Source organism: Ambystoma mexicanum, chromosome 1p (genome assembly GCF_040938575.1).
Source record: "Ambystoma mexicanum isolate Mex_15411 chromosome 1p, UKY_AmexF1_1, whole genome shotgun sequence".
NCBI lineage: Eukaryota > Metazoa > Chordata > Amphibia > Caudata > Ambystomatidae > Ambystoma > Ambystoma mexicanum.
Genome location: NC_090921.1, coordinates 218833195 through 218849741, shown reverse-complemented (window position 1 = coordinate 218849741; position 16547 = coordinate 218833195). Strand labels below are relative to the sequence as shown.

The window sequence follows — 16547 nt, the reverse complement described above, 5'->3', positions numbered from 1 at the left end:
TATGTGGCTTTCGGTGAACCCAAGATAGGATCCAGCTAATTTGACTGGGAATAATTGACCCAGTAATCGAGCCAATTAGAATTAAGTGCATTTGGTCTGGAGTTACACAAAAAGGTAGTAGAAGCGACAGATGAGTTTGCGTGCTATGCAGGGGCAAATTAGAGTGTATAATTCCTTTTACTTTGGAGTTGGTGGAATTATCCCCACTCCGTGGAAGAAGTATCACTTGCAGAGTTTTTAAATTGTATTGTTGTTCTATGAGTGTCAACCAAAGCACAAAAAAGTGTTGAAGAAACAAAAGTAGACGAAAGGTCATCCCCTGATGAATGTTCTACAAGCGTGGTGCTATGAACAGAAACATGTTGGGAATTTTAATATAGGGACACTTTGAGCGTAGGAGTTAATATTGTATTTTTCATTTATTCGTGTGATATTGTATTGAGTTATGATATTTGTGTTACTATGGGTGTCGTTGAAGTTTTAATTATTTTGATATAGAATTAATAAATGTAATTATTTTCTATATAACTTTTTAGGATTACTGTGTCCATTTTTTCGGGACAGTCAGTAAAAGAGAGAAGGTTCCCATCACCTATTATGAGAGATTTGTCTGGAATTTAGAATATCTATTACATTTTTACTGCCCTTCTATGCCTAGTGAAAATGTCTTGCCACAGAGTGGCCAGACTGATTTCATCAAAATGTGTTCTAGCCACGTAAAAAAAAACGTGGCGGCTTAGACCCGAAGCATTGAAAGACAGTGTTCAGGGAGGACCTGAGAACGGAAATTGTAGAATACTTCGAAAATAACACTGGAAGCGTAGAATCGGCTGGCACTCTATGGGAGGCATTTAAGGTGGTGGTGAGGGGAGCAGCTATATCCAAATCGAAAGGGTTGAAAGGAGGCTTAACCAGGGATGGAATGGTCCCTCGGCCAATCGGCCCGTGGCTGATACGTAATGGGCAAGTTCCTGCCTGAGGGCCAGTTCCTGCCTGGGGGCAAAAGGATGATAGTGAAAACCAAAGGATGAGGTAAGTCTTCCTACGCCAGAGGTATAGAGGGTGAAGAGGGTGAAGAGCAGAGGTCCAAGGACTGTTCCTTGGGGGATGCCGATAGGAAGATGGATGGGATTAGAGGTTTGCGAGTTCCGGGTGATTTTAAAGGATCAATGATATGATATGATATGGTATTTATAATGCGCCTATACACAAGTCTTTCAAGGCGCGATGAGGCACGGAGGGGGAACAAAAGGAAGACCGACAACGATCCTACTAGGCCAGGTGTCATTCAGATCGCGCAAGTGCATGGGTAGAGGGGAAGGGAAAAGTGCACGGGGAATGGGAGAGGGGAAAGTGCAGTACAGGGGTAGTAGAATAACAAGATAAATAATAAGGGCCAGCTGGTGGCAAGTGCAAGGTAAGTGCATACAAGTGCTTGGAAGGGGGGCTGTAGGGATACAGAGACAGTCCCGCAGTGCAGGGGTTGCCCGGTAGGCGGTGCAAGGGGAGAGTGGCTGGGCCAAGGACCGAGATCGGTGGGAGTGGCCAGGTTGTAGATTCAGTGCAATTTCAGTCAGGAATTTAGCAGGGGAGAGGGGGAAAGCAGAAGCAAAGAGGAAGGTTTTGAGGTGCTTCCGGAACCGGAGATGTTTCTCCTCAAGTTTCAGGGAGGCAGGAAGGCTATTCCAGAGGGAGGCCACTGCCGCGGAGAGCGATCTACCCCCATCTCGTTGCTTGGAGAAGCGGCTGACCCTGAGGGAGTTGAAGGCGGATGAGTGAAGAGCTCGAGAAGGAAGATATTTAGGAAGAGAGAGTTGAAGGTATTTTGGCCCCAGGCCCCAGAAGGCCTTGTGTACAATGCAGAGGGTTTTTAACTTAATCCTCGCAGCCACTGGGAGCCAGTGTAGAGATTCCAGTCCTGGAGAGATACGGTCCCTGGGCTTGAGGCCAAGGACAAGTCTCGCAGTCCTGTTGTAGATGAGTTGCAGAGGGCGGAGCGTAGAGGCAGGCAGATTTAGATAGAGGCTGTTACAGTAGTCCAGTTTAGAGAGAACCAGGGCTCTGGAGACAGTGAGCTTCTGGGGGAAGGAGAAGAAAGGAAGGATACCTCTGAGGAGGTGCAGCTGGTAGTGTGACTTAGAGACGTCAGATATGTGAAGAGAGAAGGAGAGTGTGGAGTCGAAGATGACCCCAAGGTTTTTTGCCTTGCATGTAGGAGCAGGAAGAGGGCCGAGAGAGGCCGGCCAGAGAGCTGCGGGGAAGGATGGGGTGGGTGTGCCGATGAGTAGAATCTCGGTCTTGCTGGCATTAAGGCAGAGGTCATTGGCGGCACACCATTCCTGGATAGCAGACAGACAGTCAGAGATGAGGGAAGTAGAGGAGGTGGCTGAGGGTAGCCTGAAAATGAGCTGGGTATCATCCGCATAACACTGAAAGTTGGGGCAGAGAGCGGCAATGCGGTGGGCAAGGAGTGCAAGATACTGGTTGAACAGCCAGGGAGAGAGGTTAGATCCCTGGGGGACACCACAGGTAGAGAAAAAGATGTCAGAGAGGAAGGACCCCAGTTGGACCTGGGAGGGTCGATTGGAGAGGAAAGAGGTCATCCACGCCAGGGCCTGACCAGTGATACCCTGGTTATCATGGAGACGGTTAAGCAGAATGGCATGGTTGACAGTATCAAAGGCAGAAGAGAGATCGAGCAAAATGAGAACACACGAAGTGTTAGAGTCAAGGTTGAGGAGCAAGTCTTAATGGATGTTCAGTTTCCGTGCTTCTGGCGGCTCTGAAGCCAGACTGATGGTCATGTAGACTACCAACAGATTCAGCATGGAGATTAAGCTGGGAGATAGCCAGTTTCTCCAGGAGCTTGCCCAGGAAGGGAGTGATGGAGATTGGGCGATAGTTAGCCGGGCAGGAGGGGTCGGAAGAGGGTTTCTTAAGAAGAGGGTGCACAAGGGAATGCTTAAGGGGGGATTGGAAGACTCCAGAGGCGAAGGAGTGATTGCAGAAGTCAGCCAGGGCAGGAGCCAGGGAGTTGATGTGGTCCTTGATAGTTTTGGAGGAACAGGGGTGAACCTGTTTTGACAAGACTTTCATAGATCGGACTTGTCTGGAAACCTCAACAGCAGAAAAAAGGGGAAAGGCAGAGAAGGAGGGAGGAGGGGTGGCTTCAGAAGGGACAGAGGAAGAGCAGGGAATAGAGGGAGGGAGGTGATAGGAGGAGAGGGAGGACAGGATGTACTGAGTTTTAGAAATGAAGTGAGAGGCCAGTGCCATGCAGAGGGCCTGGGAGGGGACAGGCGAAGTAGAGACTGCAGGGTTGGCCAGTTCCTTGCAGATTTTGAAGATTTCAGCCAAATTGTAACATGCCGCAGAGATGCGGGCTTGGATAAGGGCTCTCTTCTTGGTGAGAACGGAGAGCCGGTATTGCCTTTGGAGCAGGCGGCAGGCCAGTTTGTCAGAGGATGAACATGAAGCACGCCATTTCCTCTCAGCCACCCTGCACTTGTGTTTTTTTAGGGTGACGAGATCCAAGTCATACCAGGAGTTACATTTGGCTTTGGGCTTCAGGCGGATTCTCTTGACAGGGGCAAGGATATCAAGAGTATCAGATATAGCAGAGTGGAGAGTGGAGAGGGCTGTGTCAGGGTGGGAGTCAGCCGAAGGGGTCAGGGGATGAGAAGGTGCGGCGAAAGCCTCAACTGACACGCGCTTCATGGGTCGGATGACCGAGAAGGGGGGTGGCAGTGATGAAGGTGGCTTTACCAGAGCGGTATGGAAGGTGAGGTGGGAGGAGAGGAGAAAGTGATCACTCCAGGAGAGAGGAGTGGTGAGAGGGATAGAGAGGGGAAGGTCTGAAGAGAGTGTGCCCTCCAGAATGAGTCGGGCCAGAGGCAAGAATGGTGAGTGAGAGAGAGTCGCAGAGGTCGCGAAAGAGTTCAGTGGGGGACAGGAGGCATCCAGGTGGATGTTGAAGTCTCCAAGAAGGAGGAGTTGAGTGGTTGAGGCCAGGAGTGAGGAGGAGAGGTCCGCCCACTCAGAGAGGAAGGAAGAAATCCGACCAGGTGGCCGATAGATCAATCTTTCAGGTAGGAGATGATCCAAGCAAGAGCAGATTTGGGAAACCCAAGGGCCTGGAGAGTGAGGAGAGAGGAGTAGTTGACAGTGTCAAAAGCTGCAAAAGGGTCCAAAAGGATTGTGTATAGAAGAGAGTTTGGAGAGTGATGAGCACTGGAGAGAAAGTTGGGGGCATGCATGCGTGCAGTCTCAGTGGAGTGTTTTCTACAGAAGCCAATTTGAAGGCGATCTCGAAGGCCATTATCATTAAGGTACTTAGTGATCCGGTAAGACAGTTAGAGACTTGAAGGAGGCAGGGAAGAGTCCAGCAGAGAGAGAGAGGGATCAGAGAGATGAGGGCAAGTGATTGAGACTAGGTCTTTGAACATTTAGGTAGTAAAAGGGTCGATAAAAGTGCAAGATGGGTTGGCACTGCAAAGGATGAATTCTAATTCAATTGATGTTTAATTAATATAGTGCTTTCAGCAAAGCACTTTACAGAGAAGATATTTACATACAATATCAACCAAGTGAAGTTGGTACTCATTTATCGACTTTGAAAGGATGAAAGGCTGAGTTGGCCTTGTTGGGATACGAAACTGTATCCTGCGGATCACAGCAGCAAGTGTAAAAACTGCAGAGCTATCGTACCAGTTGGTAATTGGAGAGATGGGGAGAAGTAGTTGAACGTAGAAGACGTAGGCGGAGAGCTGGTTGACAGAAGCAGGGATAGGGAGGCATGTGAGAGTGTTAAGAATTTTCGATAATTTAGAGCAAAGGTAGTGAGCAAAGTCTTTAGCAGCAAGTGAGGAGGCGATGGATATCGACTTGGGAGGTGAGAGCAATGCTTGGAGGGTAGATGAACGTTTGTGGCGGGATTAGGGTTATGAAGGATGGATGTTGGAGGGTTGGCAGAGTCAAGCTCAGAGGTTAGGGCAGGAAGTAGGGAAGGTGTCCGTAATATGCGCCAGCATTTATTTATTTATTTATTTTCATTTTTGTAACGCGCCAACATGCCCGCGGGCCTCAGGGCGCACACAGAACAAAACAAGGACGAACACAACAGGCATGAAAACAGAAGGATAGAGGATTATTCCAAGTTGAAGAAGTGAGTCTTTATAGCACGTTTGAACACGGTATAGCTTTGGATCTGCCGTATCCTTGCTGGAAGTGTGTTCCAAAGAAGGGGACCCTGAGCATCAAGGGTAGTACCTCCAAATTTGGCTGTCCTGAATTTAGGATGTTTGAGAATGATCGCAGAGGAAGAGCGAAGGTTCCTCACATTGGGTTTGGTACTAATGCGGGATGACAGATAGATGGGGCTGCTTAGACTGAGGCATTTGTGGGTCGTGGTAAGCATCTTATGTGTTATGCGGTGTTTGACGGGAAGCCAGTGGAGTTTTTTCCTGAATGTGGAAATGTGTGTACGACGAGACTGATTGAAAATATTACGCACAGCATTATTCTGCGAAACTTGTAGAGATACAACTATCTTGGCTTTTGGATATAACTCTTCCCATTTGAATGTTTTAATTCACAGATGGAAGGAACCTGTCAGCCTGCGGCCCGAGCCATGCTGTCCCGCAGCCATCTGGATTCTATTATGAAGATGTCTGGAAAACCCTGGCCTGTTCACACAAGAGATTTTCCACTCCACCTGAGGCCAGCAAATGCCTGAAGGGGAAGATTATACACATGTTTGGGGACTCCACCTTAAGGCAGTGGTGGGAATATCTGCTAGACTTCATTCCGTGTAAGAAGGCTGTACAGCCAACCTCTTCACCACACTTTTGTTCCCCTCGCACCTCTGCCTACTCTGACTTTCTCGGCCTCCTCTTTTTAAGACTGACATCCTGAAACTTTGGCCTTCTCTCTATAACTTCCTTTCCTTCTGATCAATTTCTTCTCATACCTATCCCCCTCAATAGCTACGCTTTGAGACTGCCTCCCTGGTTGACTGCTACCCGCCTAGACCTCCATACTCTCAATGCTGCTCCCTCAGACATTATAGCTAAGCTGTTATACTTTTTAGATTTGAACTGAGGGGCCTCTTGCAATGATGCTTGAAATGTTGGCCCAATTTGAGTTGTCTTTAGAAGTCATTGATTTGCAGGCATATTTGTATGGTTGCACCAGGAAATTGTTCAATTGTCCAGCATTAGATCTCTCATAGATTAACATGCTTTGGATAAATCCCCTACGCCAGGCTGGGAATCCTCAGTATTAGAAAATCAATGTAAACTCTATCAGAAGTTTAGCTATACAGCTTATGGCCCTCATTTTGGTCCATTGAACTCTGACCAATTAGGGCAATTAGGGCAAGCACCGCCACATGAAACCATCTTCTGATTCTTACAGCATGTCGTGTGCATGGGAGTCCTCACTGTTTCAGTTGGAACAGATGTCTGAATCTTTTCACTTGCTTCAACGTTTTCAGAGGCACGTTCTGGCACTTCAACCTATGTTTTTCTCAGCCTGCTGAGAGTTTATTTCTCTCATTTTGTGAGTGAAGCCTTTTCTCATGGCTGAGGAAAGAGATACTCAAGATCCAGCCAAACCTGGCAAGTCACTCTTCCAGGAATGTTGCAAATGTCACAAAAAGAACATATTCCTTAGGACCCTCATGAGTATTTCATCTAGTGGATACACCCAGACCTTATTCCAGAAAATTGTAGGTTCTGCAGTAGATTTTCACGTAAAACACTTCAGGACAGGAAGGGACACCTGCTTCTTTTCTTCAGTGAGAATGAGGTACAAACCTCAGATGAGGAGTCCTCCTAACTGCCCCTTGGTCTATGGAGGGAATGGAGTCGAGGGTCAAACCACACCTCCAAGAAAAGGCCCATTGATAAAATGTGTTGTGTGCAAATTACTTATGCTGCTAGTTTTTACCAGATGAATCTCAGAGGCACTTTTATTTTTAACGCTTCCTACTTAACGTTCTTCTAGAACAATTCAATTTAAACTGTGTGTTTTAGCCTTTTACTATGCTGTTTTAAATTGATTTTGCTTTTAAACTTGCAATTTGCACTTTGTTTCCCTATCAATGCACTGCCGTTTTGCACACATCACACCAATAATCTCCTCCAAACCTATCAATCCGAGTTCAGACTCAGATGCAGCACAGAAACGGCAACCATACAGGTGGTCGGTGACACCCTCAACATCGGCCACCGTGCCTCCTGGTTCTACTCGACCTCTCAGCCAATTTTGACACAATAGACCACCACCGTGCTCAAGGACACCCTACATTGGCACATGGGGATCAGCGACCTTGTCCTTCGCTGCTTCAGGGCGGACCTCGCCACCCGCCAGCAGTTTGCTCAGATGGACTCCTATAGATCACCAATGGTACCTGTCGCCTGTGAAATCCTGCAGTGTTCTATATGCTCCCCAGTGATCTTCAATCTATGCATGGAGCTGCTGGGAGCACTCCTACCCACACACAAAATCCACAGCTACCAATACGCCGACGACATACAGCTATACCTCAAGATTGACTCCATCAAGGACATCCAAAGGCTCAAAACCTGCCTATCGCTGATCCAGTCTTGGATGTTCAGTGCATACTTCAAGCTCAACCCCTCCAAGACCGAATTCCTACTCCTCACCAACAACACTGAACACCGAACACCCAGACATACAGACCTGGCTATCAACCATGAACCCTGAGGGCTTCACACCAGAGCTCACCTCCTGCGCCAAGTCCCTTGGGTTCCACATCTACAAACAGCTCTCCTTCAAACATATAGTTAAGAAAACTCAGAGTACTTGGTATCAGCTCTCCCTCCTGTGGAATGTCAAGCCCTTTCTCCCTCCAGACAGCTCTAGATCCACCGTTCAAGCACTGGTCCTATCCGACCTGGATGGGGGCAATGCCCTCCTTGAAGGCCTCCCTTCGTCCTCCCTTGTGCCCCTGAGAAGTGGCCGTATGCCTCATCAAGGGTCTACGCATATATGACCATATCACCCTGGCCCTCATCAACCTTCATTGGCTCCCACTGCACATACAAATCACCTTCCAGTCTTGCTGCATCATCTATAAGGCAGTCGCCCTCAAGTCACCCAGCTATCTCGTGAGAAATTCAGCATCTCCAGCAGATAGCACATATAAAACTGTGGCAGGTGCTGGCGGATGGAGCATCCAGGGGCACATTGACGGGTGCTGGCTGCTGTAGCTGCAAAGGGGCACTGTGTCAGGTGCTAGCTGCTGTTGCTGACAGGCGGCACTGTGGTGGGTGGTCACTCCAGCACACCACCAGAAGCCCCCTACGCCACCTGACTTGCTAGATGCCGTCCTCCCCTCTCTGTAACCATGTACAGCTGTACCCCTCCTCTGTGCCACTCTGTTTTCTACCCCCTGCTGTATATCTGTTCTGTTGTTACCTCTGAAAAGTGTTCTGTTATGTATTCCTTGCACCTTTTGCTTTGGAAATTGTGCTGCCCAAGTGTTACTTTGAGTTTGGCTAATGTTTTTTTTGCTGTTCTGTGACGTCGATCTGTGCCCCCCCCCTCCTCCCATAGCCCTCTTCCTGGTCCCCTTGCTCCCTCCCTCTGCCCACCAGCCCACTCCGACCTCTGATTGGGCCTAATGCCTTTTTAAGTGAAGCACCTAGGGCAGCGATTGGCCGGGCAGCCCTCTGTTAAGGGCCCAAAGTAAAGGCCAACTCCTGAGGAAGCAACTCCATAGGCGTAGGACATGGAGAGCACAGAGGGGACAAATACCCCCATGATTTTAAGTGGGGGGGGGGGGTAGAATGCCATTTAACCCCCCCAGAATAAAAGTGTTTGTTGGGTCATGCACAAACCCAGTGCAGTGCACTGCAAACGTTTGGAGGCTGCTGCAGCCGTTACTGCATGCGTGCAAAAGTTCTTCTGTAGACTGCACGCTAAAGGTACATTTATTTGCTCACAGCTCGCTCATGCATGCCGCGCGCCTGTGCATTTGGAACGTGCTCGGGCCACCGGGGTAAAAACTGCACGTGCCTCTGTGCAGTGCACTGCTGCACATCCTCAGCCTGCATTTTTTTCCAGAAGGAAGGGAGCAGCGCAAGCCAGGCAGCGACGCGTGCTCTCGTCGTGCTGACTGAGAACTTGAAGGCCGGGCCAGCCTCCGCTGACAGCGTTATGGAGGAGGCAGAGAGAGACAGAGACTCTACTCGACAGCTAAGAGCTAGCTAAGGTAAGTCAAGATCCCCCTTTGCCCATTGCTCCCCCAGTGCCCCTTGTGCCCTCAAGAGCCCTTGCTTCTCCTATTCCAGCCCTGTGCTCCTTGCTTCCCAGTGTTTCTTGTGTACCCAGTGCCCCTGTACCCCCAGTATCGTTTGTACCTGCAGTACCTGTTGCATTGTTATGGAAACTCCATGTGCCCTCCAATGCCCCATCAGCTTTGCCAGTGCTCTAGGCAGCCCTCCAATTGCCCATGTTCCCCAGGGTTCCTTGTTCCCCCAGTTCTCCTTCCATGCTCTTTGGTTCCCCAGAGGTCTGTATTCTCCCCAGTGCGTCTTGCTCCCACAAAGGACTCCTTCCATCCCACAGTGCTCCTTTAGCTCACTCCCACTGTTTCTTCTGTCAGGAAGCATTCTGCACCCGTAACCCCTGTGCCCGTTCCAATCCCCAACATACACATTTAGAAAGTCAGACCAACTGTCTTTGCTCAAGCTTGTTGCATCACTCGCTAGCTCCTCTGCATCTTCTAAGAGAATGTCCAATGAAAGTAAGCAGCCCTTCACTTGTGGCAGTTCTTGGCTGCTGGAGCTGCCAGAGAGCACTGTGGCAGGTGCTGGCTACTGTTGCTGCCACGGGGCACTATGGCAGGTCTTGGTTGCTGGATCTGCCGGTGGCTCTGTGGCAGGTCTTAGCTACTGTTGCTGCCACGGGGCACTTTCGCAGGTCTTGGCTGCTGGAGTTGCCGCAGGTCTTGGCTGCTGAGCTGACATGGGGCACTGTGGCAGGTGCTGGATGTTATTGCTGCCAAGGGCCACTGTGGCAGAGGAGGGCTGCTGTTGCGGCCACAGGACACTGTGGCAGGTCTTGGCAGCTGAAGCTGCTGGGGGCCCTTTGGCAGGCCTTGGCTGCTGGAGCTGCCTCAGGCACTGTGGCAGACCTTGGCTGCTGAGATGTCAGGGGGCACTGTGGCAGGTTTTGGCTGATGGAGCAGCTAGGGCTACTGTGTCAGGTGCTGACTGCTGTTGCGGCTAGGGGGCAGGTGCTGGCTCCTGGGGAATAGTAGGGGGCACTGTGGCAGGTGCTGGCTCCTGGGGAATACTAAGGGGCACTGTGACAGGTGCTGGCTGCTGGAGCTACCATATAAAACTGTGGCAGGTGCTGGCGGATGGAACATCCAGGGGGACATTCACGGGTGCTGGCTGCTGTAGCTGCAAAGGGGCACTGTGTCAGGTGCTAGCTGCTGTTGCTGACAGGGGGCACTGTGGTTGGTGGTCACTCCAGGAGCTGCCATGGGGCACTTTGGCAGGTCTTGGCTGCAGTTGCTGCCAGGGGGCACTGTCAGGCAATGGATGCTGTACATGCAAGGGGCACTGTGACAGGTGCTGGCTGATGAAGGTAACAGGGGGCACTGTGGCAGGTGCTGGTGGCTGGAGCTGCCATATCACACTGTGGCAGGTGCTGGCGGATGTAGCTGCCAGGGGTACAGTGACGGTGCTGGCTGCTGGCCCTGCCAGGGGCACTGTGGCAGGTGCTGGCTGCTGTTGCTGACAGGGGGCACAGTGGAAGATGCTCGCTCTAGGAGCTGCGATGGGGCACTGTGGCAGGCCTTGGCTGCTGGAGCTGCCTCAGACACTGTGTCAGGCAATGGATGCTGGACATGCAAGGGGCACTGTGGCAGGTCTTGGCTGCTGTTGCTGACAGGGGGCACTGTGGTATTTTGTACGCTCCAGGAGCTGCCAGTGGCCTCTGTGGCAGGTCTTGGCTGCAGTTGCTGCCAGGAGGCACTGTATCAGGCAATGGATGCTGGACATGCAAGGGGTGCTGTGGCAGATGCTGGCTGATGAAGTTGGCAGCGGGCACTGTCAGGCGCTGGCTACTGGAGCTGCCAGCGAGTACTGTGGTAGTTTCTGGAGGATGGAGCTTCCAGGGGCCCTGTGATGGGTGATGGCTGCTGAAGCTGCCAGGCGGAACTGTGGCAGGTGCTATTGCTGCTGTTGCCGCCAGGAGCACTGTGACCGGTGCTGGTTGCTGGGGCTAGCAGGGGGTACTGTAAGAGGTGCTTGATGCTGGGGCTAGCAGGGGTCACTGTTGCAGGTCTTGGCTGCTGTTGCTGCTAGAGGGCACTGTGGCAGGTGCTCGCTCCAGGAGCTGCCAGAGGAAATTTTGCCATTCATGCCCATCTACCACCCTCATCGAATGTTTTATTAAAACATTTGTGGTAATTGTCATGTTAACACACACAACGGCAGTAAAAAGCCTGTGGAACCAATGTGCATACAGGGCACAGACTGGTTACATTCCTATCCACGAAAATTTTACAATAAGACTAACCAGCAAAAGTTATCAAAATTCTTGCATCAGCAGACAGGATGTAAGTCTCTGTTACAACTCACAACACTTAGAATTACTTGACACAAGAATTATGGATTTCTCAATAAGACTTATTAGTAGAAGCTACAGAAACTAGTATTTGGCAGATTGAATGAAAGCCTTTATCTCTTGCATTTACATTGTTATAAGGAAGCCTAGTCTTGAATCAAGACCAAGGGCAGTGTATATATATATATATATATATATATATATATATATATATATATATATATATATATATATATATATATATATATATATATATATATATATATATATATTACATGGCCACGGTAGTGGCCATGTAGTTATGGTTAAGTTGCTGTTTCCATAGGAAGAGCACTTTTTGGGCGGCTTATAACTTCGCTCTCCCTGGACGGATCCTCACCAAACTTTGCAAAAAAAGTAGTTGGGTCACTCTGAATCTTTTTGCAAAGTTTAGTGATGATTCGTCCAGGGGGGGAAAAGTTATAGGGGGGGTCCCAAAAATTTTTTTTTCCCATAGACTGAATGGGAAAAAACTGCGCACGGCTACAGCCCGAACCGCTGGACGGATTTACACCAAATTTGCAGCAGGAGCGGCGACCTGGTCCCAAAAGCGAGCTTTTGTAAATTTGGTGTAAATCTGTCCAGTAGTTTCTTTAAAAATGACCAAAATGTAAGGCAAAAAAATTAGTGATATCTGCGTTTGCTTCGCGGACGGACTTCCCTGTTCGCTCCGCGGACAGCACCCCGATTGGCCCATGGCCTTGCGTCATGTCTGCGGACATGCGACGTGTTCGCTGATTGGACGGCGAGGGGCGTGGAGCGCGTCAGATTTTCTGTGGCGCCCGCCATCTTGTATTCGCAGTCGACCGCGTACAGCGCAGTGAAACGTGGATAAAAAATTGTATTTAGTGCCGTGTGTTGGTGTGTAAGAGTGTTTGGGAGTATGAGATAGGTTCAATGTTTTGTTTTTTTATGTGCTAGACGTTTTTGTTGCGTTCGATTTGTCCGCAGAGAACACGGCTGTTCTGACATTTTGTAAATAAACTAAATGGTGGGGTGTTTAGAGGACGGAGTATGTGTCATTTTTGTTCGCAAGGAAGGTAAAAATGAGCTATGAACACTCGCGGTGTACTTAATTGTTCGTAAATACACAAACTGGGGGTGTCCTCAGGACGCTGTCCGTATTATAATCTGTCTAGTTGAATGTGTTCTAAGAACACTCGCAGTGTCCCGAAATGGTTGCAATTACACAAAATGGGGGTGTTCTGAGAATGTTGTTTGTATTGTTCGTTGTCAGGGTGAAAGTGTTTTAAGAGCACTCCTTTTGTCCGCTAATAGTACAATTTCCTAGGGGTGTCAACCGACTTTTTGTCCACTAAAGAAACGATAAATCCGTCTGGTGTGCGCCGACATTATGTGATAATCCTATGACTGGCGCTATTGACCTGGCTGACTTGCTTTTGCGACACTAAATCATATCTCCCGCCCCTAAGCCTGATATTATCAAAGCATTCATATTCCCCGCCTCTCTCTGTGACGTTACAGGGTGCGTAATGAAACGCGCCCAGTCGTCTCCAGTACTACGCGACTTTACACAGAACCCGGAAGACAACACACATTATGTCACAACACAGCGCGCCACAATTCGGAATATGAAACTGTGATTTAAAAGCAAAGAGCAAGATTGTAAATGTTGTAAAGTACATTTATTTGATATCAAATGTTTAGAGAATATTCAGCAATTTGCATTTGTCTTTGTTGTTGATCCGCAAAATTTCATGTTGAGACACGCAATGTTCCTTTGCGGTACAGAGAGTGTTAGATCAGTTTACAACTCAGTGCGCCACAATTCGGAATATGAAACTGTGGTTTAAAAGTAAACAGCAGGATTGTACATTTGGTAAAGTACATTTATTTCACATGAAATGTTTAGTGAATATTCAGCGATTTGCGATTGTCTCTGTTGTCGATCAGCAAAAGTTTATTTGGAGCCACGCGTTGTTCCTTTGCGGTAGATTGGCTGTTGGTTTATGATAAAAGCAGTAAATGGTCGCTCTGATAATCGGAAGGTTGCTCCAACAACGAGCCATTAGACCACCCTATTGGTTGGTATGTTGTTTGTAGCCGCTAGTACTGTGTAAGGGCATATTGGTCCTTGGCGATTGTCCCATAAAATGGTGAGGGTCATGAAGTTGCATATTTGGACCTGCACCTGGCAGTTGAAGACCCCATCCGCTGGAGTCTGTAAATCGTGACATAGGCAAAATGGAGCCACATACCTGTTTTAAAAAACATAAATTAGTCTCACCAGCCGATCTTCATTAAAAATCATCATTTTATTTATTAGGGCGTGAAAATATTTGCTATCGATGATAGTGCAACAGAGTATGTTAATAATAAAATAATAATATTTCCCCTTTCATATAGCGCTAAGTACCGTGAGGTATCTAAGCGGTGCTTATTATTAACCACGGTGTGTGGTGCTCATTTATCAACCACGAAAGGATGAAAGGCTGAGTTTGGCCTTGCCGGGATTCAAACTTGCGTTAGCAAGCTGTGCATGGATGTCAAAGCGAGCGCTGTACTCGCTGTGCCACTTGACAGGCTACAGTGAAGTGGCACAGCGAGTAGAGCGCTTGACCGCCTATAGACCCGTTAAATTATTTCTATTAACCCACCGTGTCGTCTGCCTTTTTCAGAGCCCTCTAAACGACAGGGGATCAATTCAGCGGTGATAGTGCGCGGTAGAAAACATTATGCCACTTTCAACGAACACGTTCAACTTGAGCAGTCTTTAATGCTATGCTATTGTAATTATATTTGGTATAAAGTAATCTAAAGGGTTACTTACAGTACAATTGCAATTTCCATTGTCTACGAGTGGTGCAGTCCCAAAATACGACTCCGCGTGTGCCAACAATCTTTCGCATAGTGATATAATATATAAAAGTGGTTTCGTTTCAGAAATTTCATCTTTATCTTCTCTTACGTTTTAGCAACACTCCTTCAAGAGAAGTCTTTCATCACAAACTCTGCCTGTCAAGGTCAAAACACAATACAATGTTATAGTCCGCTTCGTGAGTCTCTCTGGGGCCCGAGAAAAAAATGGAAGCAGCTGACCTTCACTGTGAACAAGCATAAATTCTTACTTTGCAACATTCTGTGTAAAGTCATCTGTAGAAGTTGTGGAAGCAGCTGACCTTCACTGTGAACGAGCATAAATTCTTACTTTGCAACATTCTGTGTAAAGCCATCTGTAGAAGTTGGTTTTTGCACGCCATGTTTGTATATTGTTTGCGTGATATTAAAAAAAGTTTGTTTAAAGGACGTTATGGTTCTAAGTACAGCCGAAAGACCCCTGAAAATCGCAAGTTATGGTAAGCTTTGAAAAATAACTGGCGCCACCACCGTGCACTGCTAAGACTAACACCCAGGACATCAAAGATGACATCACAAATGTCATTGATGACATCACATGGCTGGCTCTCCCTTTTTATCCTTTACTGACATATCGAAGCCACATAGTTTTCTTCAGTAACAGTCAGGAAGTAAAAATTGAAAAGGTACTATATTTGTACACTTAGGGGCCAGTCACATCATATGAAACATATACATAGCGAAAGATACAGGCTTGAAAGAGAGCAATCCTTTCTGTGCATGAAGATAATCATTATGGTTATCAGCACTTTCTCATAGTTTTATTTTTATTACTCTACCTTCCCTCTATATGCTCATATTTGTATACATTATACTCACTCTTCATAGAGTGAATGGGAAATAAATTTTGCTCGCGCCTACAGCCCAAACCGCTGGACGGATTTCCACCAAATTTGGACCAGGAGCAGCGGCTTGGTCCCGAAAGCGTGCTTTTGCAAATTTGGTGAAAATCTGTCCAGTAGTTTTTTTTAAAATGGGCAACAAGTAGGTAAAAAAAAATTAGTGATATCTGTGTTCGGTTTGCGGATACACTTCCCTGTTCGCTCCGCGGAAAGTGTCCTGATTGGCCAATCGTCTTGCGTGATTTTCGCGGACATGCAAAGTATTCACTGATTGGACGGCGTGGAGCGTGAAGCACGTCAGATTTTTCGGTAGCGCCCGCCATCTTGGATTCGTGGACGTCCCCGGACAGCGCGGTGAAACTTTGTTCAAAATGTGTATTTTGTAGAGTGTGTTGGTGTGTAGGAGTGTTTGGGGAGGGTGGGAGTGTATGAGATATGATGAAAGTTGTGTTTATTATGTGTTAGACGTTCTTTTTGTGTTCGATTTGTTTGCGGCCATCACGGGTGTTCTGAAATGTTCTAAATAAACTGACTAGGGGGTGTTCTAAGGAGTCAATATGTGTCCGTTTTGTTCGCAAGCAAAGTGAAACTGTTCTAAGAACACTCGCGGTGTCCGGGGAGTGTTCGTAGGTGGTGTCCTGAGGACGCTGTCCGTATTGTTCTCTGTCAAGTTGAATGTGTTCTAAGAACACGCGCGGTGTCCTGAAATGTTCGCAAATAAACAAAATGGGGGTGTTCTGAAGACGCTTTTGAGAACACTCCCGGTGTCCTGAAATGTTTGTAGGGGGTGTTCTGAGGACGCTGTCCGTATTGTTCTCTGTCAAGTTGAATGTGTTCTAAGAACACTCGCGGTGTCCTGAAATGTTCGCAAATAAACAAAATGGGGGTGTTCTGAAGACGCTTCTAAGAACACTCGCGGTGTCCGGGGAGTGTTCGTTGGGGGTATCCTGAGGACGCTGTCCGTATTGTTCTCTGTCAAGTTGAATGTGTCCTAAGAACACTCACGGTGTCCTGAAATGTTCACAAATAAACAAAATGGGGGTGTTCTGAAGATGCTTATAAGAACACTCGCGGTGTCCGGGGAGTGTTCGTAGGGGGTGTCCTGAGGACGCTGTCCATATTGTTCTCTGTCAAGTTGAATGTGTCCTAAGAACACTCGCGGTGTACTGAAATGTTCGCAAATAA

The 16547-nt window shown here is 48.0% G+C and overlaps 1 protein-coding gene across 1 annotated transcript in view; it reads left to right on the top strand.

Annotated features, from left to right (window-relative positions):
• The window catches only part of LOC138568020 (NXPE family member 3-like), a 532139-nt gene that overhangs the window by 392005 nt on the left and 123587 nt on the right, over nucleotides 1-16547 (top strand). The window contains exon 4 of the mRNA XM_069646414.1: nucleotides 5597-5809. Within this exon, the coding sequence (XP_069502515.1) occupies nucleotides 5597-5809 (213 nt within the window). The remainder of the gene's footprint in view (nucleotides 1-5596; nucleotides 5810-16547) is intronic.